Source organism: Kogia breviceps, chromosome 12, assembly GCF_026419965.1.
Source record: "Kogia breviceps isolate mKogBre1 chromosome 12, mKogBre1 haplotype 1, whole genome shotgun sequence".
Taxonomy (NCBI): Eukaryota; Metazoa; Chordata; class Mammalia; order Artiodactyla; family Physeteridae; genus Kogia; species Kogia breviceps.
The window spans coordinates 24,322,731-24,350,718 of NC_081321.1; the positions used below are offsets into that span (position 1 = coordinate 24,322,731).

Genomic DNA, 27,988 nt, shown 5'->3' on the forward strand with positions numbered 1-27,988 from the left:
TATCTTTCAAAGAAATTGCCAAATGGTTGTTCCTTTTGCATTCCCACTGGCAATATATGACTATTCCACTGTTCTCTACCCTTATTTTAGCTATTCTAGTGTGTGTGTGTGTGTGTTAAGTTTACTTCTGAAGGCAGAGAAGAATTATGAACACAGGGAATCATTTGAGAAAGAATAAAGGAGATTTTTAGACTGTATCATTCTAATAGTTAATATATTACTATGTACTAAGAAACGGATATGGAATAATAGTATCTAAGAAAGATGCTTTGTTAGTTAACTAAGGACCTCTTAGGTACCTCTTATTCTACTCATGGTTACTGTCTATAAACTGAAATAAAACCACTTCACTGATAAACTTCTGTGATTTTTTTTTCACTAAATCATACTGCCTCTTTATTAGTTTTCTGTGGTTCTGGCACTAGGTTACCACAAATTTGGTAACGTAAAAAAGCAGAAATTTATTCTCCCACAATTCCAAAGGCAGGCAGAAGTCAGAAATCAGTATCACCAGGCAGAAATCAAGGTGTGGACAGGGCTGCACTTCCTCTGGAGGCTCAGTGGAAGAAGCTGCTCCTTGCTTCTTCAAGCTCTGGTGGCTCTGGCACTCCTCGGCTTGTGGTGGCATCACTTCAATTTCTGCCTCCATCTTTCTATTGTCTTCTCCTCTGTGTGCGTCTAATTTCCTTTTGCCTCCCTCTTATAAGAATACATGTGCTTGCATTTAGGGCCGACCTGGATAATCCAGGATAATCTCCCCATCTCAAGTTCCTTAACTTAATTATATTTGCCAAGACCCTTTTTCTGGTCTTCCCTGGTGGCGCAGTTGTTGAGGGTCCGCCTGCCGATGCAGGGGACACGGGTTCGTGCCCCGGCCGGGGAGGATCCCGCATGCCGCGGAGCGGCTGGGCCCGTGAGCCATGGCCGCTGAGCCTGCGCGTCCGGAGCCTGTGCTCCGCACCGGGAGAGGCCACAACAGTGAGAGGCCCGCGTACCGCAAAAAAAAAAAAAAGACCCTTTTTCTAAATAAAGTAACATTTACAGATCCCAGGGATTAAAATCTGATACCCCTTGGAGACATTATTCAGCCTATTAAAGACCACATTAGTATAAATTAGAAGTTTACTGTACTATTCCAAATGGCATACGAACATAGTATCCTATCCACAGAATTCACTTTTTTATAGTATTTTGTTTTATCACTTCTACAGGAAGTTGGGGGTGGGGTAGGGAGAGGAATTTTTAGAATTCCTCTTAGAAAAAGGGGCTCTGGATAACTAGATGTGGGAGTACTGTAACATGTAACTGTCCTTATTCCTCCTTTAAGTTTCAGGCAAGACATTATTTATTCATACTTCCAAAGCTTAATTAAAACAGAAGCATGCAGTTTTTGTTGGATTTTAACATCTAAATTCTTCAGGCTTTTAATTATTTGTTAATGTCCTGCTTTATTTTCCCCCCATTTTTCTCTCCCCATTCTTTTTTTTTAAAATTAATTTATTTTATTTTATTGGCCTCCTTGGGTCTTTGTTGCTGCACGTGGGCTTTCTCTAGTTGTGGCGAGTGGGGGCTACTCTTCGTTGCGGTACGCAGGCTTCTCATTGTGGTGGCTTCTCTTGTTGCAGAGCATGGGCTTCAGTAGTTGTGGTGCATGAGTTTCAGTAGTTGCGGCACGTGGGCTCAGTAGTTGTGGCTCATGGGCTCTAGAGCATAGGTTAGGTAGCTGTGGCGCACGGTCTTGGTTGCTCTGCGGCATGTGGGATCTTCCCTGGCCAGGGCTCAAACCCGTGTCCCCTGCATTGGCAGGTGGATTCTTAACCACTGCGCCACCAGGGAAGCCCTCTCTCCCCACTCTTTTTTTTTCTTTTTTTTGCCTTTCACTGTTGTGGCCTCTCGGCCTCTCCGGTTGCGGAGTACAGGCTCCAGACGTGCAGGCTCAGCGGCCATGGCTCACGGGCCCAGCCGCTGCGCAGCATGTGGGATCTTCCCGGACCGGGGCACGAACCCGTGTCCCCTGCATCGGCAGGCGGACTCTCAACCACTGCGCCACCAGGGAAGCCCTCTCCCCACTCTTAAAGCCTTTCTCTCAAATTAATTTTCCTCAGCTTTTTTCTTTTCAATCTCCTTACCGTCATTCATTAATACAACAGTTTTCTATGAAATGGCTACATGATGCCTGCAACATGACACACTGGAAAATAAAAAAACTATTTACTGGTAGTTTTTCCTGTCAGTGAAGTGATGCTTAGTCTCCTGGTCATGGTGGGTGATTTCTGCTGGGGTGGAGTCCGACACTGCTTCACTAGATCCTCATCTGCTGCTGATGTCATCAATTCTCCAATGAGAATTCTCTCCAGGCTTCCATCGTCAATGCCTTTCCCCAGCCACCGCCCGCAAGGGAACCTGGTAGGACAGAAACAAACTTCAGAATCACCAATATCTTACTAGCTTTAATTAGAATTTTTAAATGGCACCATGGGTGAAGCCCATAATTTTAGTGCCTGTGGGTTGCTTTTTTCATTATGAAAAATTTCAAACACATAAAAAAGTAGAAAAGTATAAGAGACACCCATATTCTTATGATTTAAACATAACATTTTGCCATATGCTTCATTTTTATTTTTTGTTAGAAGTATTTTAAAGTAAATTACAAACAACAAGACATTTTACTCCCAAGCACTTTAGTATGAGTCTCTGAAAACTAAAGATATTCTCTCTTATATAAAGAGAATAAATTGTTATCATCAAATTAAAATAATTCTTTAATATTTTCTCATACCTCATCTGTATTAAAATTCTGGGGTTAGTTTCAACAAGAATATCTTCAAACTAGATGTTAATGTGGGAGTTAAGTTACAGGAGAAAAGAGGAGAATGTTCTCAAAGAAGAGTGCTGGCTTTGCCCAGGAGCATCTGAAAGAGCCTTTCCTCTTACTGACATTATTTTAAGCTTCTTTTTTGTTTCCTTTTTTTTTTTTATCAGACTTCCACCAATCTTTTTCAACATTTGTGGACTAAGCATTAGCAGCAAACACAATCAGTTTCTTAAAAGTATTTTGGGGACAATTTTGTATTTGGAACAAAACAACAAGTTTGTTATGACATAAACATAAACAAAAACAAAACAACCCAAAAAACTAAAAATTCAGTAGGCAGCGGGAAAGCTTTGGAATGAAAACAATTCTCAAACCTCTTCTTGTCTAAAGAGTCTTAAAAGAAGTCAGAGCTCCCAAGGACATTTACTTACCTGTATGTATGTCCTGTGATTTCGTTTCTGACCATGACACAATCCACTAGCCATTTGGCTAACAGTCCTGAGTTATCGTGACCAATCTGAACAGTAGTCAGCTTCCCCAGGTTCTGGCACTGCAGGGACAGGACCACAGGTTACTCAGTACCTGATCCCTTCCTGCTACCTCTCAGCTTTAGCAGTGGTGCCATGGTTCCATCCAATTTAACAAATGCAGAGGACCCACTCTGCATAATGTGTTCTGCTGTGCACTAGAGAAAAATATTCACATCTAATAGATCCCTTCTAATGAGACAGGAGACACAGGAACATTAACTATCAAATAAGAGGGACTGCACAATGCCCTAGAGTAGAGATGTAAACAGGTACTTGAAGACCACTGGGGAAAGAACAATGATTTCTAATTGGAGAACCCAGAAACATTGCAGAGTCAGTGATTTGTGCCTATGAAGGATGAGAAGAATCCCAAGGAGTGGGAAAAGGATGCTACTTAGATTTAGTTACAGAGAGGTCAGAGAAACAATTATAGATACAAGAAATCACTAACATGACTATTTTTCTGCTTCTAATAAAATACTAAGGCAGAACTGACTTCAAACCTCACCCAGACGTCTTTGAAGCTATTGTTAAAAAGAAAAAAACAAAAGCATAGTTATTAGTGTCCTTCCTGACCCTTCATGGACAAGTACAAAAGAAAGCGATGATAATAGGAATGGTGAAAATAAATGTCAACTAAATTCTGCCTTAAATTCTGATAAAAGATCATAGACCCCAACTGACTATGTATGGTTGGGAACATCAGAGCTATGAGTTCTCAAAGCCCTTGACATCTTTGAATCACAGCGATCTAGGTGAGGGAGGATGGCATCTTGAATTAGTTGTGGCAGCAGAGATGGAAAGAAGTAGGCAGATGTGAGAGTCTAGAAACAGCAATGATGGGACTTATAATGCAGTTTATGTTCCATACTTGGTAGTCAAAGAGAAGCCAAGGATTTTAATCTTTTTTTTTTTTTTTTTTTTTGTGGTACGCGGGCCTCTCACTGTTGTGGCCTCTCCCGTTGCGGAGCACAGGCTCTGGACGCGCAGGCTCAGAGGCCATAGCTCACGGGCCCAGCCGCTCCGCGGCATGTGGGATCCTCCCGGACCGGGGCACGAACCCGCGTCCCCTGTGTCGGCAGGCGGACTCTCAACCACTGTGCCACCAGGGAAGCCCGGATTTTAATCTTTTATATACAGATGGCTGTGACCTCACTAGATAGATAGTGTCAAAATAAGCTCTTGGGCAGTGTTATGACTCTGAGTGGAAACTGCTATTCCTAGACTCCAAGGAACATGAGAACAGGACATTTCAGTTAGTACCACTTCCCTCCTGAGACAAGAACAGCTGTTTGTCTCCTTCCTGCGTGCCAGGATCAACCAGCATGTGGGCTCAAAAGCATGGGAATACTTTACCAGGTAAGACCTGAAAACTGACTACCAGAGTGAAAGGTATATTTTTGCAAAAATCACTTTATAAATATCACCACGTGGTCTAAAAACCAAAAGCATGGACAGCAGCTCCCCTGTCCCTCTGTCTAGGTTCAGGCAGGGTGAATTTACAGCTTGGAAGAGAACCACTGTGGGGAAAGCATTTACTTAAATGTTCTCTACTTGCCAGGTTCCGTGCTAGGCACTGAGAATTATGGAATAGGACCCGGCAAAGCCCCAAAGTGCACCATTATGAGTGGAAAAAATAGAGCTTAACAATTAAAATAACAATAAAAATACAAAAATTCACGTGTTCAAGACAACTTTAGGTATATAATCACAAAAATGATCCTGCGTGCTTAATTACTCCTGTATATTATTTGACTCAAGGAAAAATGAAGAAGTGAAACTGGCATCGTTGTGTAGAACTACGTATGACACTTTGTGCTAAGAAAGGTATTAGCTGAACTTACTTCAAAAGTCATTTCGAGGAGATTTTTGGGAATCTGCATTACTCCTGTGTCTCCTAGTTCTCCTGATACACAGATCCAAGGGTTCGATGTGATGATCGCATTGCTCAGCTTTTTGATGGGAATGATCACTGACCTATACGGAATCACTGAAAGAAAAATGCTGAAATTAATACAAAATTACAATAAAATGCTCCTGATAACAAAACAAAGATACATTAAGAACTCGGCTGGCTTTCACAGATAATTTGCTTTTCAATGATCTATCAAGATGTACTTGGACAAAAAGATAGATCATAACCTCCCCCAGTCTAGAAAGATGAGGTCTGGTTTCTAAGCCAGAAGTACCAATATTTGTGGTCTCTACACATATACATCACCATGTGTACATGACGTGCTTATCATCACGACTACATTTATAAACAATGTCCAGAATCTCTGAGGACATAAGCAGTGACTGTGCTATATAGTATTTTCATTGTTTTAATGTTTTTATTAATTTTGTTCCAGAATCGAGTATAAATGAGCACGGTTACTGGTATGGTTCCATATAAAAAAAGGTGGTAGATGACTTCTTGGATAGTATCCTCTTGTTGCTGATTTTCTTGGCCAACCCTTAAAAGCACTGCACTTCAGAACTTTCCCATCCCAGTTTTACAGTCCAATATGCAAAGCCAAGAATAATAAGCAACAGCACCTCCATTCTGGATGTAATATGAAGTCTAAAAACTACAACTTGGAAAGGTGACTCATGTGCAAGAGGTGCCCCAGGGAAAGAATCAGGATATGGAAAGGGATCTGTAAGAAATCTTTTCCCTCTGAAGGCTCTTCAAAAGGCACACCACTAGATGTCACTGTCCTATCACCGTCCTTTGCTCAAATGTGGAAACCACACGGGCATTACACATACCTCCATTTCCTTTAAAAAATGGGGATGGCTCAAACACATGAGCATATTTTTATCCCTCAGAGCCATACTTTTTTTTTTTTTTTTTTTTTTTTTTAAAGCAGGGTAGAATCAATATTTTGGTTGGTATTCTCAGGATTTCTGTTCATTCAGCCACAAGAGAGGTAATAGAAAGCCCTCCTTGAAAGAACTACACGTAGAATTAAAAACATTTACTGGACAAGAGGCTCAGATGCAGCCTCACAATAGCAGCTCATGCTTCAGTGTGCTCTTAGATGAGCAAAATGAATGGGATAAATGGTTCATTTCCCTAACTTTACACAGACGACTTTCTGTTGGGTGAATAACCTCTCTTTCTGTCCTTTTATTTTGGCTGAAGGAAAGGAAAATGTCAGAGGGAAGGCCAAGACAGAGGGAAGGCCATACTTTCATGGTTTAGTAATCATGAGACTCAAATGATTTTTGAAACTGAAAGCAGAAGAGGTCAGTGCAAGATGTTATTTTAGGCCCCAGAGGCTACTTTCATTTCTTTCACTGACAGGATTAGAAAAGCTACCGAAAAAGGCCTGTTTAAGGTCAGCAGTTCTGTGGCTGCAAAGGGCTCACAGATGCACAACAATGATTTCATAAAGTAGAAAAAGAGCAATATTATTAAACTCAGAATATTTATTTCATGAAGTATTTCGATTCCTCTAACTGAAAGAGTTCCTCAGATGAAGAGAAATCTGCATATATGAGGAGGAACTTAGGATCCTAACTCTCTCTGCTATTTCTTCTCTTTCAAAACTGTATATAACACCTTAGTTTCTAGTAAACTAATAGTAGCTTGAAAGATAATACAGGTTGGCCCAATAACCATTCCAACTCCATTTTCCCCTTGTCTGCCTCTAACAGAGACTTTGAAGGCCAAAACCTACACAGCTGTGCCCAGTGAAATATTGGTGATATTTACTGAGATTTCTTAGAAAACTAAGTTTTTCCGGGGCAGATTCTAACCCCTCTTCCTTGGCACTCCTTCCCTCTTTGGGCTGCAGTGCAGACGGAGAACAGCCATTGCTGGAGGCGATTAGCACGCACTGATAACTGTCAAAGAGCCTGGGTCTGTGATAGCACTGTGGGCTGCCTACCCCAAGACTTATCACTGTGTAAGAAAATTAAAACAACCGATTTCTTTAAACCACTATATTCCAAGCTTCTGATACTTGCAGCTGAATAAAGCTCCTGATACAAGTAAAAATTCTCCAAAGTAGGGAAGGGGACCCACTGCAACAGAATAAATGCTGTAATTCAGTTTATCAAAAACACATCTCCAATCATCACTTCCTCCCTCTATAGACCTACAACACCCAGCAAGATCCTGAAGTCTTTCTGAATCTTCAAAGTTTAATGATGTTCAGTTATATAAGTTTATTATCATATACTGATTCTTTGAATTTATGTGTTTCAGGTAAGATACTGGAATATTTGTTTAATACCACATTCTTCTTTACACCCATCCCAATTCCTACTGCAGACTGGGTTTCCTGGGAAGCAGACTCTGTGTCAGAAATCAGCATGCAGAATGTGACGAAGAAAGCAGGATGGGCTGAGGCAGAAACAGCTCTGATGCTGTGAGTGCTCAGCTGGTCCCACAGTGAGTTCTGGGACAGCCCGTGGATCAGGCAGGGATGCTGGCCAGCTCTGGTAGGAGGGATAGAGCTTCAGGTAAGGTGGTTTTCTTCGGTGAGACACTCCCCACAGGAGCTGACAGCTGAGGGTGCTCTTCCAGCAGCATCTCCGGCTGCTGGGGCATAACCTTCGTTCATAAATGGAGATGGGGTGGGGTAGGGCAGGGCGGGGCGGGTGGGTGGATGTCACAGTGTCTGACTCACTGTACTGTGATATGTCTCACTTAAAAAAGTATAAACTCTTATTCCATAAGTCATCTGAGCAACTCTTCACTTAACAGTCAATTCTCCAGACTTACTGATAGTGGTGAACACACTGGTGAAGCAGAAATAGTCCACGGCATTGAGGGAAAGAAGATGGTAAAGAAACTGCTCTCTTTCTTCTTCACAACGTAGAAAAGCATAACGTTTATAAAGCTTCCTAGGAAAGGGTAAGACAAGCACAAAATATTATGGCATATTTTTCATTATGTCTTCCGCTAAAAATAAATCTCCACTTAGACAAACTACGGGTAGAAACTTTAATCTAGAAAGAACAGACAATTCATAAAAATGAACACATATACAGTGAATAATACATTTAAATCTATTTAGTAATTAAAGAAACAACCTGCCGTGAATCCATTTTGTCTCTCAAAGTAATAAAGATTTAAAAGTGATGACCACTGCTGATGGGAGGTGGGGGGTGGCAGTGAATAATAGAAAGTGGAACTGAAAATTTCAGAAAAGCAATTTGTTGGTAATAATTATTTTGAACCAATCATATTCTTTGACTCATTAATTTTACTTTAAGGACTCAGTCCTAGGGATATAATATGAAATGTGGGCAAAGATTTACTCACAAATGTCCACTTGAATAGTATTTGTAAAAGTAAAAATGTATCATTGTATACCCATTAAAAATAAAGTTTAGGAAGAGTTTTAACAAAAACAAAACCACTACTCCCAAAAATAATAAATAACTTTTAATTAAGCACTTACATTTAAGCATTTTCCAAGTATTTTTAAATTATTAATATATTTAATTCTCGTGACCACGTATGAGGTAAGTCTATTAGCATTCTCCTTTTATAGATGAGGAAAACAGAGATACAGTGAAGTTAAGTATCTTGTCTAAGGCCATTCAAATAGTGAATAGTAAAGGTAGTATTTGAACACAGGCATTCAGATTTCAGAGGCTAAATCCTTATGATATAGAAAATGTTATGGTATAATATTAAGCCAAAAAAAGATGATGTTGAATTGCAAATATAGTATAATCTTAACTAAGAGAACATGTACAGAAGTACAGTAGAAAACATGTGAAATACTTAAGTAGTCACCTTTATGTAGTAAGATTTTAAATGATTATCATTTTCTTCTTTGTACTTTGGCCACAAAGGGCAAGTGACTTATGGGTGGGGATAAGGTGTAGGGGGAGTTATCAGTTTTAAGAGAACAAGGTCAGGTTCACAGACTGTACTTTATATCACGCACTCTTTATCAAACCTATTCTTTGGACGTTAAGACTCATCCTAAAATGCTCCAGAGAGTAACTTAACCCAACAGTGATATGTACAAATGCAAAATCACAAAAAGAATTGTGTTTGGGTGGCATTCCAACACTGTCATGGTTGAGGTCTCTGTTGAATTCTTTGCATACCTTTGGTCTAGAGAACTCAAAGTCCTCAACCTTCAAATTAGTTCTACTATACATATTAGCTGGATGATGCATTTCATCCAAGGTTTCTTTATGGGGTAAAGGGAAACTATCAAAACAGTTAACAATTAACTAATATGCACTTGATTGGTTTCCTGGCTCTAAACTACTAAATGTAAGTATTAGCAAGATTCTCAGAGAAGCCCTTTCCTGTGGACCTTTTTATTTTTTTGCCACTCCTGGTTTTGTTGTGATCTTTACAATATGATATCTGGTTTATGTAAATTCAACCCATCTTTTGGATGTTACTATCAGCTGTGGGACTATTAGGTTTTGTTCTGAACAGAGTAGCACAATCTGCCCCTTGGCTTTGAAATCTGTACCCTCCCAGGTATAATCAAATAGGAGGTCATGACACAGAGTTTCTGAAGCATGTGCCTGTTAGAAAGGAAGAGTTCATGTGCAAAGGAGTCAGCAACCCAGGCTGAAGAAGCCAGCTTGTCAGCCTATGCAATTTATTTTGTTAAGCACACAGGTCACAGAAACAGAAAAGCCTCAAGAGGCCATCTCTTACTTTGTGAGCAGTTGGTTAGAGAGCAACTGCTTGAGATGCTGGGACAAGAGCTTCTTTTCTAGAGACAATCTTATCCATGCTCGAGCTCGTCCGACATCAGTCTTGATCTCACTCATGTTCTGAATATGCCTAAAGAATAGTAAAACAGCAAAGATGTAAATCCTAAGGCTAACCTTGAACTGGAAAAGAACTGAAGAGTTACAGCACCTTGCACAGAAAAGTTATTTTGTACTTAGAGGAAGCAACAGGCAACACACAATTTATGTTGATTAAACTTCAAGTGTTCCACCTGAATCACGAAATTAGTCCAACATCAGAATTACCATTACAACACGAGCACACAGGCAATATCCTAAAATAAAGCATTTAGGAAGCTGCCGCATAGCACAGGGTGATCACCTCTGTGCTTTATGACCACCTACAGGGGTGGGATAGGGAGGGTGGGAGAGAGGGTGATGCAAGAGGGAAGAGATATAGCAACATATGTATATGTATAACTGATTCACTTTGTTGTAAAGGAAAAACTAACACACTATTGTAAAACAGTTATACTCCAATAAAGATGTTTTAAAAAAATTTAAAAATTAAAAAAAAATAAAAATAAAATAAAGCGTTTAACACTCATTCACTCTTTCAGGTTTTATTTATTCTTGTTTCAGGCTCATAGATACCTATAAACTGGCACTTGGTTATTCCTGACACTCAGAAAAATAAAAGCAATAAAACAGGCTGAATATTCAAGTTCTGACTCAGGATAATTGTTCTACAGTTGAAGTATCTGCTACAACTTTAATCCACTGAATCATTTTTCAAATTGCCCTGACAACATATGGAAAATATGAAATTGCATTTTCTATGGCATTAGAATACAAGCTGTACTATACTAATAAATTCAAAATTCTTAAAAATTTGAGAGACTTAGGAAATTGTGTGGCCACAAACAAACTGTGTGGTTCACCCCCAAATGAATGTTGCATGTATGTATATATTAGTGTTCTGTGTAGAAATTGATGCCATACCCAGCAGGACTGAATTTATCTTCCTAGTGATTCTCCTCCTAAGGAGAAAGAAGGATTGAGCAGCAAGGACAAGCCTAAGGGACAGGATAATTATAGAACCACTGCAGTGACTCGCTGAAAAGTCTTTGTGATTGTGACCCACCATCCCTTCCTTTGATTTTTTTTTTTTTAATGTACAGAATGACTCATCTCAGCTGTAATAAATATTGCAACAAATATTTTCTCTGATGATTCCAAACATTCAGAGTAAGGAATATCCTCCCAGTGAAACACACACATTCTCTTCCCTCCCCCCCAGTTCTATTGAGGTATAATTGATACACGGCACTGTATAAGTTTAAGGTGTACAACATAATGATTTGACTTATACAGATCATGAGGCCTATCACTGCCCCTCCCTGTGGCCCCTAACTCCAGGCCTCTGGAAGGAGCCAGGACAGATGAAGAGCCACTCTCCTTCCTTCCACTGGGGCTCAGTCTTGTGGACAGAAGCTGGCTCGGCGGTGGCTGGGGATGGTCACAGCACAACTCTCCAAGGCTTGGTGGTTGAGGAATGTAGCTGGGCCCAAGGCAGCAGTGGCACAGGGTGGCCTAGGCCCGGGGCTGGTAATGTGAGGCTGAAGTTTATGGTCCCGAAGTCCTCCTGAAGTGGGGTCAGACGGTGGGAAGGACAGAGAGACAGGGCCAAGGTGGGTGGGAGTGGGGACCAGGTGCTCAGGGCTAGAGCTTGTGGGAGTTCACCCCTTGTAGGTCCCATACAAGGGTGTGGGAAGCCCACTCTCTTCATCAGCTCATCTGCCTCTGTGGGGCCTCAGCTGCTGTAGATGTAGTGCATGGGCTGGGGCTACTCCCATTCGATCTGGTGCAGCAGCGGTGTGAAGAGGCACCAGGCCTGCCGGAGCTCATCACTGCACATAAAGTGCGTCTGGCTCCCACAGAAGATGTCCAGGATGAGGCGCTCATATGCATCTGGGAGCTTCACGTTCTTGTATCTGCTGCCACAGGTCAGGTTCAGCACCGACTCCTCACGGTTGAAGAACGTGCAGGGCTTCTTGGTCACCATCATGGTGTACACGGCCTCGTGGGGCTGCACGCGGACCACCAGCTCGCTGCGCTTGCGCTGCTGCTGGAAGATGTCACCGGCCACGTCTCGGAACTGCAGAGGCACCTCAGCTTTGTGCTCATTCAGGGCTTTGCCGTAGCGCAAGATGAAGGGCACCCCGTCCCGCCTCTCCTTCCCCACGCAGAGGACGACAGCTGCAAAGGTGGCGGTGGTGGAGCCGCGGGGCACCATGGGGTCGTCCAGGTACGCTTTGGTGGCCTCACCTTCTCCGTTGGGGTTCCCCACGTACTGGCCCAGGACCACATTGCTCGCCTGCACCTCTGAGATACATTTCAACACCATGACCTTCTCATCACGGGCGTCATCTGAGTCGGTGGAGACGGGCTTCTCCATGGCCACCAGACACACTGTCTGCGGGATGTGATTTTTGCATCACGTCCTGGATGATCCCAAAGTCATTGAAGTAGCCCCAGCAGCTCTCAGTGCCAAAGGACTCCTTGAAGGTGAGAATGACACAGAAAATGCTGTCACGGTTCCAGATGGGGCCGAAGATCCTGTTGGCAAACCTCAGAACCATGAGGTTCTGGACCATCTCCTTGCCCATGTCGTGGTCGATGCGGCAGATTTGGTCCTCGTGAAACAGGGAGGAAATGTGGTTGGAACTCTGCAGCTCCCTCCCAAAGGGTTTCTCCATAATGATACAGTTCCAGACTATCTGGCTCAGGCAGGTCTTGTGGATGTTCTTGGTGACAGCCTCATAGACTGTGGGGGGCAAGGCCAGGCAGAAGAGGCGGTCGGCCTGCGTACCCTGGTGGAGGGTGTACGTGTGGCTGTTGAGGCGCTCATAGGAGGCCGCGTCATCATAATGGCCAGACACATAGAGGAGTTGCGGGCAAAGAACTCCTCCAGCGTGGGCTTCTCCTCTGGGGTAGCTTTGATGAATAGCTCGCTCCACTGGCGTGTATCGGCCACTGTGAGGTGGGAGAGAGAGCAGCCCATGATGAAGGTATCTTCTGGCAGAAGGCCATCCCAGAACAGCCACCAGATGGTGGCGTAGATCTTCCTCTTGGCCAGGTCGCCGGACGTGCCCAAGATGATGAAGATACGTGTATCAGACTGGTGGAAGGAATCACTTTGGTACAGCTCTTCCCGTAGTATCCCACACACACCTGGGTCTGGTTCAGAGCTACCTGCTCTGCCATGATGCTCTCTGTGCCGGTTGCCGGGCCGCGGGTCACCTGTGGTCCCCAGCGCTGCTGTTCCATGTCCTGGATGCCTCGTGAGTGCCCGTGCATCTCCAGACTGTTCGTGCAGGTCCACATCCCCGACCCACCCCGCCCCTGCAATTTGGCTTTCTCGCCAGCCCTGGGCGGAAGGGCTCCACTTCTGCAGTGTGGTCATGCCCCTCGACCCCATTTGTAGGCGGGCCTTCTGCAGCCCCACCCCCTCACCTCCTCACCCCCCTGGCCATTGGTCACCTGCTCAGGTCAAACCAGCCCCATTAGGCAGCCTCGTTGTGGCTCCTCCCCCAGCAGGGGCAGGGTGGCTCGGCTGGCTGCTCGGGCTTCCGGTCTGGGGCAGCCTCCCTCGCGCGTCTGATCAAAGACTCTTGATAAAATGTAAAGCATTATCGCATCACACAAGTGAGGCTTAAAGAGATGGCTTAAAAACAAGTCAGAATGAGGAAATAAAATTCTGTTGCCGTTTCGTTAACCAACCTCACCTCTAAGAATTTTTTTCAGAAATTATGACAGACTTAATTTATCTTTAAAGAGCTAATACCATTACACACGGTCGTGAACGGAGAAAGCTGGTGTCAGGCAAGTCCCGCCTAGACCCTGGTTCTGGTGGTGGTGGCAGTGTGGGTGCTGGACGACCCACACAGGCACCTCCAAAATGAGCCTAGGAAACAGCACTGGCTCTTCCTCAACTACTGACATTGCCCAAATGATGACACAGTTGACTAAAAGCAACAAGGGGGAAATGCTCGGGTATTTACCACTTAAAGTTCCACAGTATGTACAAGGTCCCCCCATGAGCGCAGTGCCAGGTTAGAGCTCACACGATCCAGGAATACCAAGTTGATCAAAGTGTATCCACCAGAAATGAAACTACATGAGGTTTGGTAAGTACGTATGTTGTATAATCTTTCCCTAAGTAGTCTTCCTACTCTAAAACAGTAAAGTCTACTGAAATTAGTTTCATGCTGGTCTTAAGTATCTGGAGACATGATAGGTGAAGAATGTCAAAATGGGAAATAATTATTTGAAAAACAATGTTATGTTAAAGGAAAATGGGAAGGATTGGAATACATAAAGTGAAACCTCTTTTATTTAGGTGGCTATCAGCATTCCCATCATAAAAACGTTTGCACTAATTTTTGTTTATTTGTTTGTTTTTGTGTGTTCTTTTTGGCAGGAAGCATGGGAATCAGGAGATGAGGCCACCAGATTCTTCTCCTCAAGCCCCTTGTTCACTGGCACCAGGGAAATTACTCTGCCTAAAAGATTGCCTCCTAATTTAATTCCTTTGTCCCAGAATATTCAAAAGCTCACGGGATATAGCCTGAACTGCTGAGGCTTGCATTCAAGGCCCATTACCCCTTGGCCTCAACATATTTTCCTATTAAAAACTTCTATTCCAAGCAGTTAACTTATAAGACTTTGTATTTTATTACCTGAAGTACTTACTCTCTTCTAGCTTCCTTATTTGTTCTATTCATGTTTGAAATCCCAGCTTCTTCTAGAAAGCCTTCCTTGACCATGACAGCCTTCAATGACCTCTCTAATTTATGGAATTCTATAGTCTGATTTGCATTTATTGTGCACTACTACTTTTATCATTTTCTCTTGGTATATATTTTTCTCAGCTTGACAAAAGCTCCCTGAGAATGAGGGGCCCAATACTTCTTACTAGCCTTGAATCCTTCTTTGCTCCCTCTAGGGCCTAGTGTACATAAAAAGCTAAAAAAAATTCTGTTGCTTTGTAAATCTATATCTAATTTTATGCTTTAAAACAATTTATATGTGTTGTGTTATTAAACTTTAAATCTATGAAAATTTTTTCTGTGTAGTTATACCATTTGAATCTTTTAAATTGGAATAATTTATTATAGGTAATTACAATGATACTCGGCATAATATTATACAAGTATTACTTCTAAAATAGATCCTGGGGACTTCCCTGGTGGCGCAGTGCTTGGGAGTCCGCCTGCCGATGCAGGGGACACGGGTTTGATCCCTGGTCTGGGAAGATCCCACATGCTGCGGAGCAACTGGGCCCGTGTGCCACAACTACTGAGCCTGTACTCTACAGCCCACAAGCCACAACTACCGAGCCTGCATGCCACAACTACTGAGGCCACGTGCCACAACTACTGAGCCCATGCGCCTCAACTATTGAGGCGCACGTGCTCTAGGGCCCGCATGCTGCAACTACTGAAGCCCGTGTGCCTACAGCCCATGCTCTGCAACAAGAGAAGCCACTGCAATGAGAAGCCCACGCACTGCAATGAAGAGTAGACCCTACTCGGGGCAACTAGAGAAAGCCCGTGCGCAGCAACGGAGACCCGATGCAGCCAAAAATAAAAATTAAAATAAAATAGATCCTGTGAATTCACAGAAAAGCAAACATGGTGTGGTTTAAATAGCTTATTTATTTGATTTGTTTCCAACCCTGGCACAAAGCTTTCTAATTTTTATGTATTCTGTCTTATCTGATTGTCACAATAACTCGTGAGAGGGAGAGCATCATTATTTCACTTCAAAAATGAGAAAACTGAGATTCGTGGAGACTAAGTGACCCACTCAAGGTCACAGAAATAGTACGTATTCTAGAGATGCCACCCATTTTTTACCAATCATTTCTTCCTGGTACTCACATTCTTGGAGAAGCTCTCCTTTTACAGACCCAGAAGAACCAGAAGCAACAACTCCAGGTACCACCATGACAGATGCTCCTTATCCTTCAGCAGGAACTGAATGGATAAGCAGCATCTGCCTGATCTAAGCTGAGCCAATCAGATTTTCTCCTGGAAACTGGAAATTAGTACACTGAAAGACCAAGTTAGTTTTTGTTGAATGCTTAAATAAGGGATGTTAAGGCCAGGGCTTGGGAGAGCATGCTCACAGTGGAGGAGAAGCAGCAGAAGTGGAGGGGAAAGCGGGGACAATTTGCTTCTACTGAGATGGAGGGTAACCGTGCACAAAACTGTTTCCAATCCAGCCACAGTTCTTGCGCTTGGATTCTGCAAAATACCCTCGTGTATCTCCCATAAATCCTCCTTTCTGCTGAAGCTAGTTTGAATGGGCTTCTGTTCCCTAAAACTGAATGATTCCTAAGAGTGGCAGCAACTAAATTTGAATCCACATTTCCTGAGTCCAAAACTGGTGCTTATTTCACTGTATCACCAATGAAACACAATAGTATTTATTAGAGAGATTAAGGAATTAGCCAATTTTAGTTTGAGCCCACATTCTGTAGAGTCATAAAAATTCCTCAAGTATTCCTTCTGAGGGTAACAAAATTAATCGTGACTATTTAACTTTAGTGTAGAAAAAAGCCAGATGCTCACAGCTCATATGCACACATTATTGACAAAAAGATAAAGTGAGTAGCCAATTTACCCTCAAGTAATTTAGTCCCATCGTAAACCAGATATTTCTAGGATTTACTCAGATATCCTGTTCATTTGTTTACATATTCAGAATATCTATACTTGGATTATAGTACTCACAATCTCCTCAATCATGTAATGTTCTACTATACCCCTCATTATTAATTGCATTTTGTCATTAAGAATAAAAGTTGGGGGACTTCCCTGGTGGCGCAGTGGTTAGGAATCCACCTGCCAACTCAGGGGACACGGGTTCGAGCCCTGGTCTGGGAAGATCCCACATGCCGTGGAGCAACTAAGCCTGTGTGCCACAACTACTGAGCCTGCGCTCTAGAGCCCGAGAACCACAACTACTGCCCATGCGCCTAGAGCCCGTGCTCCGCAACAAGAGAAGCCACTGCAATGAGAAGCCCGCGCACCGCAATGAAGAGTAGCCCCTGCTTACGGCAGCTAGAGAAAGCCCGTGCTAGTTTGAATGACTAGATGATATATGCACAGCTACTCTGGAAAGAAACTGGTAATAATGGTAACAGCATGGTAATACTCCTCTTTTATAAGTAGACAACACCTTGTAAAATTATTAACATTTACTGTCCCAAGCCTTTCTCTTTGGAAGAAAAGAATCACTCTATAACTGACAGTATGGTGATACCTGGCACCTATGAAGGTCCTGGGGAGTTGTCAGCGATAACAGGGGACAGCCTGTAGACATGTCTGGACTCACGCCAGCTGCTAAGCAGTCTGGTACCGAGACACTTGACAGCTCTGAGGACTCGAAGTCTCTACACTGCCAATGTCTTTGCTTCAAGAGAGAAATGTGGGAAACAGGAAGTACTGTCAGGGAATGTGCCCCACGGGAAGCATGAACTCAGATATCTTTGCTACCTAATCTTTAAAAAAACAAGTTTTTAAGTGTCCAGAGTGAAAGAAACCGAAGCTTAGACTATTACTTGGGTGTTTCTCTTTAAGGAAAAGCATCTACATCAACTATCGCGGTAGCAACTAGGGATTATAATGAAGTACTTGCCAAGAACTTGGAAACAGAAATAAGCCCGTGCACTGAGAGTTAAAGTAAACATATCATGAATAAGAACGACAACACATATAAAGTTATCTTAGTATGAGGATCGGTGGCATGGAGCTGGGTGATCAGGCATCCATATCTCTGCTCCTGAGGACAGCAAGCAGACTTCTGATTTTAACCTAGCTTCCAGGCAGAGCCTGTCCTTATCAGTGAAAGCATATCAAGTCCTCTGGTTAAGGAAATCATAAATTGGTTTAACTGGCTTCCTGTGACCATGCCCTTACCTGGTCATAGATGACTAGACAAGAGTGGACAGATGACCCAAGTCCAGCCTATTATTTTTCCATCTCTCTTAGGTACCTGAGGTAAGTCTCTTGGTTAGTAGGAGTACCTTAGAGTCTGATTACATTTTGGTTTACTAATGATTTGGCTTCTGATCTCATAAAGCTGAAGACTTTAGCACAAGGTCTATGAAGACCTTATGGCTACACATGCCATAAGAAACTGGAAGGTCACACATATTAGGACGGCTACTGTCAAAAAGAACAGAAAGTGGGCTTCCCTGGTGGCACAGTGGTTGAAAGTCCGCCTTCCGATGCAGGGCACACGGGTTTGTGCCCCGGTCCGGGACGATCCCACGTGCTGCAGAGCGGCTGGGCCCGTGAGCCATGGCCGCTGAGCCTGCGCTCCACAACGGGAGAGGCCACAACAGTGAGAGGCCCGTGTACCACTAAAAAAAAAAAAAAAAAAAGAAAGAAAGAAAGAAAAGGAAAGAAAAAGAACAGAAAGTAAAAGATGTTGGTAAGGATGTGGAGAAATTGGAACAGTTGTGCATTACTTGTGGGAATGTAAAATGGTGGCAGCCACTGTGGAAAACAGTATGCTGGTTTCTCAAAAAGTTAAACATAAAATTACTGTATGATCAAGCAATTCCATTTTTGGGTACATACCCAAAAGAACTAAAAGCAGGAACTCAAACACGTATTTGTACACTCACGTTCACAGCAGCACTATTCACAACAGCCAAAAGGTGGAAACAACCCAAATGCCCATCAATGAATGAGTGTATATACATATACCACAATACTATTCAGCCTTAAGAAGTAAGGAAGTTCTGATACATGCTGTAACACGGATGGACCACAAAAATACTATGCTAAGTGAAACGAACTAGACACAAAAAGCATGATGCCACTTATATGAGGTACCTAGAATAGTCACATTCATAGTGACAGGAAGTAGAACAGTGGTTACCAGGGGCTTGAGGAGCTATTGTTTAATGGGTACAGAGTTTCAGTGTACAATGACAATAAGTTCTGGAGCTGGATGGTGGTAACGGTTGTACTACTGCAAATGTACTTAATGCCACTGACTATACACGTAAAAATGGTTAAAATGGTAAATTTTATGATATATATTTTTTTACCCCATTTTTTAAAAAAGCCATAGAAAAATGTTAGTGGTAAAATCTAGGTTGTGGGTACATGGATGCATTCGCTATACAATCTTTTGACTTTGCTGTACGTTTAAAATTTTTAATAATAAAATCTTAGGGGAAAACCCTAGGAAAGTCAGCTTGTCTTTTCTCGGCAATGCCTTTCTACCTTACTAGACACCTTTTGAAAGCAATCAAGCAGTTAAGTTTTATTAAAAGTATCTATAGTTTGGCTAAAACATCACTTTAGGGTACCCAGGGGTCTCTTTCAGGCAAAGTCTGAAAATTAAAAGCCAAAGTAACCCTTAAGTGAGAAGTCATAGGAAATCAACTTTTTAGTTGAGTATCCTGAACAAATATAGACTATTCAAGGTTATGCTAAATTATATTTAGGGTGATACGCACCGATACACTACTGCCAACTTGTTTGTGCCTAGTCACACCTGGCGTTTTTTTTTCTGATGACAAGGCAAAGGCTGAGAACTTGAATCTAGTTAGAAAGAGACATGAGCTGTGTCAGGAAACCTTAGTTCTAGTTCCATTTCTGCTGTTAATTGGCTATATATATGGTCTTAGATTTTATCTGCCTGCGCCTGAGTTTCCACATATATAAAAGGAAGAAGCTAAGCAATGTGACTTCTCAAGTTTCTTCTATATTCTAAATTTTAAATTGATTAGTAAAAAGTACCTCAGCAATCATCTTTCTAAATCTTCAAAACTGTAACCAATGTAATTCAGTAACAGTTTGGTTATAAGGAGATATATATACACACATATATATATGTTAGATAAACACACACATACACATAAACACACACACATTCTCTTACCCACACTCAAAGAGATTAAAATATGGCAAATCCTTCATTTAACAAATATTAATTGAGCACCAATTATGTGCACTCTTTTAACACTAACTTGCAATTCAACAGTTTCATATGTCAGATAGATTCCCTTCTCTCATGAAGTTCATAAGTAGCATCAGAAAAACAAACAAGCAAATAAGTGCTATTATGCCAAGAATTAAAATAAGGGAATTTGAGAGCCTTCACGCCACAACTAAGGAGACTGTGAGCCACAACTAAGGAGCCTGACTGCCGCAACTAAGGAGTCCAGCTGCTGCAACTAATACCCAGTGCAACCAAATAAATAAATAAATATTTTTTTTTAAATAGGGGAATTTGAAAGAGAGTGACTGGGTTGCTGCTGTAGACCAGGTGGTCAGGGATGGCTAGTGGGAGGAAGTGACATTTGAACCAAGATGCAAATGACAAGAAGGAGCCTTAGCTGTGGAGATTCTATGGGGGTAGGACTCAGGGAAAAGCTATCAGGTGAAGGGAACGGGTAAAGAAGGCCCCAGGGCAGGAAACAAGTTTGGCATTCTGGAGGAAATAAAGAAGACAGAGTGATAAGAAATGATGCTGCAGTCAGACAGGCATCAGATCAAGTAGGGCCCTGCCAGTCAGGGTAAGTGATTTGCACTTTATTCTAGGATCACCATACTAGCAGTGAGGAGGATGAATTACAGTAGGGCAAGCACTGAAATATGCGGACCATGATGTAATCCAGGAGAGAAATTTTAGGGGCTTAGACTAGAGAGGTCACAGCTCACTGATCTAACATTCAAGAGAAGAGGTGAGCAGCATTTGTACCAAGAATTATACCCCTGGATAATAAGCTATCTTCTCCTGGGACATCCCTGGTGGTCCAGTGGCTAAGACTCAGTGCTCCCAATGCAGGAGGGGGCCCGGTTTCAATCCTTGGTCAGGGAACTAGATCCCATATGCCAGAACTAAGACTTTGCATGCCACAACTAAAGATCCCACATGACACAACGAAGATCACTGGTGCCTCAACTAAAACCTGACACAGTCAAATAAATTTAAAAAACAACAACAGGGACTTCTCTGGTGGCGCAGTGGTTAAGAATCCGCCTGCCAACACAGGGAACATGGGTTTGAGCCCTGGTCCAGGAAGATCCCACATGCCGCGGAGCAACTAAGCCCGTGCGCTGCAACTGCTGAGCCTGCGCTCTAGACCCTGCGAGCCACAACTACTGAGCCCGCATGCCACAACTACTGAAGTCTGCGTGCCTAGAGCCCGTGCTCCACAACAAGAGAAGCCACCGCAATGAGAAGCCTGCACACCGCAACGAAGAGGAGCCCCTGATCACCGCAACTAGAGAAAAGCCTGTGCACAGCAACGAAGACCCAACGCAGCCAAAAACAAATAAATAAAATAAATAAATTTTTTAAAAAACAAAAAACCCCCCAGAAAACAGTATTTTTTTTAAAAAAGCTATCTACTCCATAGCTATAATAATAACAGCCCTTAGACATTTACTTTGTACAAGGCCTGGTTTAAAAAAAAATACGTGGGCTTCCCTGGTGGTGCAGTGGTTGAGAATCTGCCTGCCGATGCAGGGGACGTGGGTTCGAGCCCTGGTTTGGGAAGATCCCACATGCCGCGGAGCAACTAGGCCCATGAGCCACAACGACTGAGCCTGCGTGTCTGGAGCCTGTGCTCCGCAACAAGAGAGGCCGCGACAGTGAGAGGCCCGCGCACCGAGATGAAGAGTGGCCCCCACTCGCTGCAACTAGAGAAAGCCCTCGCACAGAAACGAAGACCCAGCACACCCAAAAGTAAATAAATAAATAAATAAAGTTATTAAAAAAAAAAAACGCACACACACATTTTTTGGAAATAATTTGATTTACAAAAATGTTGTAAAAGTAGTACAGAGTTCCTGTATATGCAGCTTCCCTTAATGTTAACATCTTACATAACCAAACTAAGACATTCACCTTGGTACAACACTATTAATTGAACTACAGATTGATTTCACTCGTTTTTCCACTTATGTCCTTTTTCTGTTCTAGGATCTAATCCAGCAGCCCTATTGCACTTGGTTGTCACCTCCTTAGTCTTCTCCAATCCATGATATTTCCTCAGCCTTTTCATGTCTTTATGACTTTGATACTTTTGAAAAGTACTAGTCAACTACTTTGTAGAACAACCCCCAATTTGGATTTTTCTCATGTTTTCTCATAGTTATATTGAGTTTATGCATTTATGGCAGGAACACTGCAGAAGTGATGTTCTTTTCTTGGTGTATCATATCGGGGGTACATTACTAGTTTTGTCTTATTACTAGTGATGTTAACCTTGATCACTTGCTTAAAGAGATGTCTGCTGGGTTTCTCCACTGTAAACTTACTATTTTTTCCTCTGTAATTAATAAATTCTTGGGGGAGGATACTTTGAGACTATGCAAATATGCTGGTTTCACCTTAGACCCTATCTATTTATTTAATTAGAATAGGCTCTTGGATATTTATTTTATGGGTTATGCTCTATTACTACTGTTATCTATTTTGTTGCTCAAATTGTTTCAGCTTTGGCCATTTGGAGCTCTTTCAGGCTGGCTCCTATGTCTTTTATTATTATTATTTTTTTTCCTATTTTTTGGCCATGCCATGTGGCATACGGGACCTTAGTTTCCCGACCAGGCATTGAACCCACTCCCCCTGCAACGGAAGCTCAGTGTTTTAACCACTAGACCGCCAGGGATGTCCCTCCTATGTCTTCATTACCTGATCCTATACTTTCTGAGCACTTCCTTACTTTCTGGCCTTACCAAAGATGCACTAAGTTCATCCTACGTTTTCCCTTCCTTAGTCCTGGAATCAATCACTTCTCTAGAGAGCCATGGTTCCTTTCACTGGAGAATGGTATTTGGAAACCAATATGTGGGCACTAGTTGTTTTCATTGTTACTGGGCTATTACTACTTCTAGGCCCTCTCAGTGGAAAGAGCTTGGAATCATACCAGTTGACTGCCAACGGTAGGAAACTGGGAGAGATGCTGATGCGAAAGGAGTGATGGAACTGTTCTGTATCATGATTGTGTGTTTATGAAAACATATAGAACTACAACACCAAGAGAGGATGAATTTTCCCGTATATAAATTTAACCAAAATCCAAAACAAAAACCACTAGGATGTGGAGGGAACCCCAAACAGAATATAAGCTAACAAATAACCCTAATACTGTTACAAATGACTAATACAACCACACTGGAGGGACTGGAGAAAAAAAGAACTAAACTAAGTTTCGGCAAACAGTATTTTGACTGGATACTGAAAGGCTAATGACAAAGAAAACTGGAGCTGTGCACAGCACTGAGCTCAGCTAGTAACCTTGCTCCTTACAGGGGCTGGGGTAGCAATTCTGAAAATACAGGTTGCACAAATAAGTGAATATATTGCAGATAACGAGAGCCAGGTGTCTCACAGTTGGAGAAAAAAATTACGAATGAGGGAGAAGGCTAGAATGGTCCCTGTGGTACTGAGCTGGAATCAGAGATATCATTATGAATTTATGGTCTTAAAAAAAATTAACTGTGTGTAAAAATACACAGACACACATATAAATAAATATAGAAACCAGAAATAAATATAGATGTATGTGTATGCATGAGTTCATAAACACAGATTTATTTCCAGGCCTATTTTGAGTGCTTTACACTTATTAACTCACTGAATATTTACACCAAAATTTTAAGAGAAACACTATTATTTTACAGGTGAGATAACTGGGAATATAAGGAACTATCCTTGGCTACGGAGCCTAGTGGGTGGCAGAGCTAAAATAGCAACCTTTATAGGCTGGTTCCATAGCCTGAGGTCTTAACCAGCACACTAGACTGCCTCTTATAAAGTGAAGGGAGATTATTGAAGCCGGACACCCCTCCCCACAAAAAACCAACAACATGAAGCAGATAAAAGTAAAGAAGCAGGGAACTGGAAGGAGCAGGGCAACTTATGTGATGTCACCATCTCCTAATTAGGTTTCAGAAGTTTGGCCCTGAGGTCACCACTGCAAAGCTTTTGACAATCATCCCCTTAAAGTGACGGCTACTGTGAAATCACTGCAGAACAGATGTGGTTTTATGTTTCCATTAAGAGAGCTGGAGTGCATTTTCCCCTCAAAGGTACAACTATTCATCTCATGCTGACCATCAAAAGGAATTATAAGCCACATGAGGACAACTACATTTCATCTATCAAGGAATAAGGGCCTTTAAGATACAAACATAGGAACTGATTCAGATAACAAAATCCAACATTTACCGAGCTCTCAGGATAACCTGAGTACTTCTTGAAACTTTTTAGTATAATGGACTAACGAGTTTAATTCTTATGAGCTAGATACCTGTTTTTATCTCTATTTGAGAGAAGGAAAAACTGAGGCAAAGAGAAGTTACAAAAAGTGCCTAGGATCACACAGCTAGTGTGAAGCCAGGATGTGTCACCACTGTACTATGATGCCACTAATAAAAGTTATGCTTTTCACTTGTAAGCCTCTGACAAGTCAAATAAACATCAATAGTTAATATTAAAGCACACCACAAAAGAAAAATTTCCAGCGTTATTAATGTTATAACATTCACTTTAGACCCATATATTTTAAAAGCTGACTAAAATGTACCCAAAATGTTTAAAAGAAAAAATCCTCTGCCTTCCTCATTCAATAAATCTATTTTAGGTATGTTGATGCCTTCTAATGATTTCTAAAGCCACTAACTGCATGTGATAATTCTCAGATTTGCATTTGCTTCAAAGAAAATCTACCTGTCAGCGATTTTTCTGCTAAGTAACCTGTCATTATTTGCAGATTTTTTGGTTTATATTTGGGGGCAGAAGGATTTTAAGGAGATTAAAAAAAAAAAAAAAGAACGAAAGAAATTGTAAAATAATTTAGGGCTATTTTGAAATTCTTCTCAGTTGCATTTTGCCTTTGGATTTAATGTCAGGAAAACACAAAATAAATAAATAAGATGATAAAAAATGTTTTCTTCAGAATACATAAGCAAAAAATACCATAGCCACAGTTATTTGAACAATTTAAATGAAAGCCATAAATATTTCAAAGTTATCACCATACGCTAGCACATATATCAAATACCTCATGTCTTGGATAAGAGAGACCCTTAGTGTTGGCAACATAACTCCTGAGTCAGATTTTCTTCGTTCTGGTCCAAGGGCAACTATGTAGAAAAATATCAGCAAAGTATTAGAAAAATAACAGTAAAGACTTAAAAAAACTACATGGTTCACATTCCATCAATAAATACTTTGAAATTATTTTGATGTGAACAAATTTTAAAGACAACAGAAAAGCTCAAATTTGTTTACCTGAATGTTCCTACTTTATTAATACAGTAAACTAGTTATTTTCTTTCCAGTTAATATGGGGCTGTATTTGAAAATTTTAAATGAATCATAAAAACCCACTTAGCAAATAAGACAATGTGTGCACATTTTGGCCAGAAGGGCCAGTCACTTTCTAAAGTTATCATTCTAACAGCTCCAAATAATTACAGGAAAGTAACGTCTGTAAGTTAACCTACTAAGTATGTGAACTATCTCTGGGCTTGTGATACAATCATACAATTCCCCTTTTGAAAGAGTGTTTAAAAAGAAAAACCTAAGAGTTTGTATTCTTTAGTCTGATACAAGTTTCTACTTCAAAGTTCAAAATTCAAACTACAGTATGTTTATCATGCAAAGTGAGTAATCTCAATGGACAGTTAGAAGTATAATGTCTATGAGCCATTCTCCTATGAAGTCTGAAGAGCGAACATTTACAAAAGGAAAGATTATTCTCTTATATAGCAATGGCTAAACAATCAATTATCGGTTAATATGTTGTGGTTGGAGTGCTCAATCTCACTTTAAATGAGATGCTGTGGAGTTTTGTCCCCTTTCTTTATTTCCATTTTCCCACCTGTAAATGAAAAGTAACTTGCAACATCACACTTGGCAAATACATTGATAAAATCAGAATTTAGGTTGTGGGTTTTCATTGTATATTAAACTTGCATTTTCTCAGTTTTTAGATCCATTCGACTTCAGGGGGCTAGAATACAATATCAGAACACATAAATATACATGAAGCTGGCACTGAAGATAGATAGGGAACATTTTGGTGGATTAGGATCTGCAAGTTTTTGGCACTTGGTGAAAGAAGCTGGGCTGATACTTGGCAGGTATAAATGAGCACTGATGGGGTTGTCAAGACAAAGAGAATGCGGCCAGACCAACCCAAGGGCAGTCCTTTTGAGGGCCTTCCCTACCAAGCAGGTAACAAACAGGGCATATGTCTTGGCAGTTTGGGGAGGGAGTTTTCAATGGGTCACTGAAAACACTGGTTCATCTTGATACCCAAGAGGTAACAGACACCGAAGACACTGTTCCAGAGACTTGCAGGGAATGTGCTGGTTGACTTCCTGTCTGAGACTATCATCACTTAAGTGTGTTAATTAATGAAAGCACATCCCTCTTTTAGGGGGAGAAAGTGAAATACCTCAGAGAATGCCTCTACACTCCAGATGATTAGACAGCATGAAAGATGGCCACACACGTATTAAGAAATGGGTTGAGGGACTTCCCTGGTGGGGCAGTGGATAAGAATCCACCTGCCAATGCAGGGGACACGGGTTTGATCCCTGGTCCGGGAAGATCTCACATGCTGCAGAGCAACTAAGCCCGTGCACCACAACTACTGAGCCTGCGCTCTAGGGCCCGTGAGCCACAATTACTGAGCCCACGCACCCACAACGACTGAAGCCCGCACACCTAGAGTCTCTGCTCCGCAACAAGAGAAGCCACAGCAATGAGAAGCCCACACACAGCAATGAAGAGATGAAGAGTAGAGAAAGCCTGCGCATAGCAACGATGACCCAACAGACCAAAAATAGATAAATAAATGAATGAATTTTTTAAAAATGAAATGGGTTGAGAAGAGAAAAAGAATGGATCATGAGGCAGGAGAAAGGAGCTGAGACCATAATCTGGCAACTTGGCCAGAGGAAGACATGACAATACAAGGAATCATGCCTCAGGGAGCAGAGAACAGTTGAGATACTTAATAAAAGAGGAGTCTGACATTTAAAGAAGCAGTAGAAACCACAATAAGAGCATTCACAGGCCTAACCATGTTCTGGGAATCCTGTTTTGGAATCCTGTATTCTAGCCACCCTTCACTGATCAATATTCCTTAAACATGCGATATACTTTTTCATGTCTCCATGCAATTCGTTAAAGTCTCTGGTTCATCCTTTAGTGATTCTGTATCTTTCTCCTTGTTTACAGCCTATTCATCACTTCAGATTGAGAGCAGTATAGCTTAATGGTTAAGAACATGGCTTTCTCAAGACCTACAGAGAACTTAATAGCTCGCTGACCTTGGGTTGGTCGTCTAACTCCTCTATGGTCTGTTTCCTCATCTGCAAATTGGGGACAGTCACAATACCTACCACATTCAAATAGATGTAAGGCACTTATAACAGTGCCTGACATAAAGTAAGTTCTCAAAAAACAAAACAAAAAAAGAAATTTAGCTTTAATTTTGCCTCTGTGTGAAATCTTTCCTGAATATTCTCTTTCCCCTAGGAACACTGTTGGATAAGTCATTCCCTCTCTCTCATGGGACTTGTAAAACTGAACCACTATCACAAACTTACCACAATTTAACACTTCTGTTACTCCTATTAAATTATATGCCTCTTGAGGCTTGGTCATATCCTATTCTAAGAATATCCAGAGGGCCCCTCAAAATGCTTCAGCAAATATTCACTGAGGAAGATGAGATTATTTAGGGCCAGATGGCAGAACCTTAAATGACAAGTTAGAAATTTACAGAAATCCTAGGGACGGGAAAGAAATTTTGAAAAGAAATGATATGCTTCTCAGTGCTTTTTAGTTAGTTAACGAGAGTGATAGTGTGATGGTATAAGGGCTATAAGGGAGATGAGCTAGAAGTTGTTCCAAAGGCCAGCCTGTGGATGAACTAAGA

General features: G+C 41.6%; 1 protein-coding gene and 1 pseudogene across 3 annotated transcripts in view; both read right to left on the reverse strand.

The window, feature by feature from the left end:
• Positions 1-27,988, reverse strand: part of DENND5B (DENN domain containing 5B) — a 196,076-nt gene that overhangs the window by 8,215 nt on the left and 159,873 nt on the right. For 2 of the 3 annotated variants that reach the window (XM_067008968.1, XM_067008967.1), the window contains 6 exons: positions 25,097-25,178; positions 9,974-10,102; positions 8,060-8,181; positions 5,190-5,335; positions 3,247-3,365; positions 2,216-2,403 (listed from right to left, as the gene is read on the reverse strand). In XM_067008968.1, the coding sequence (XP_066865069.1) occupies positions 2,216-2,403; positions 3,247-3,365; positions 5,190-5,335; positions 8,060-8,181; positions 9,974-10,102; positions 25,097-25,178 (786 nt within the window). Of the gene's footprint in view, positions 1-2,215; positions 2,404-3,246; positions 3,366-5,189; positions 5,336-8,030; positions 8,182-9,973; positions 10,103-25,096; positions 25,179-27,988 lie in introns of those variants that run through there. The other variant, XM_067008969.1, reaches the window with a different exon arrangement.
• On the reverse strand, positions 11,510-13,257 carry LOC131766493 (glucose-6-phosphate 1-dehydrogenase pseudogene; annotated as a pseudogene).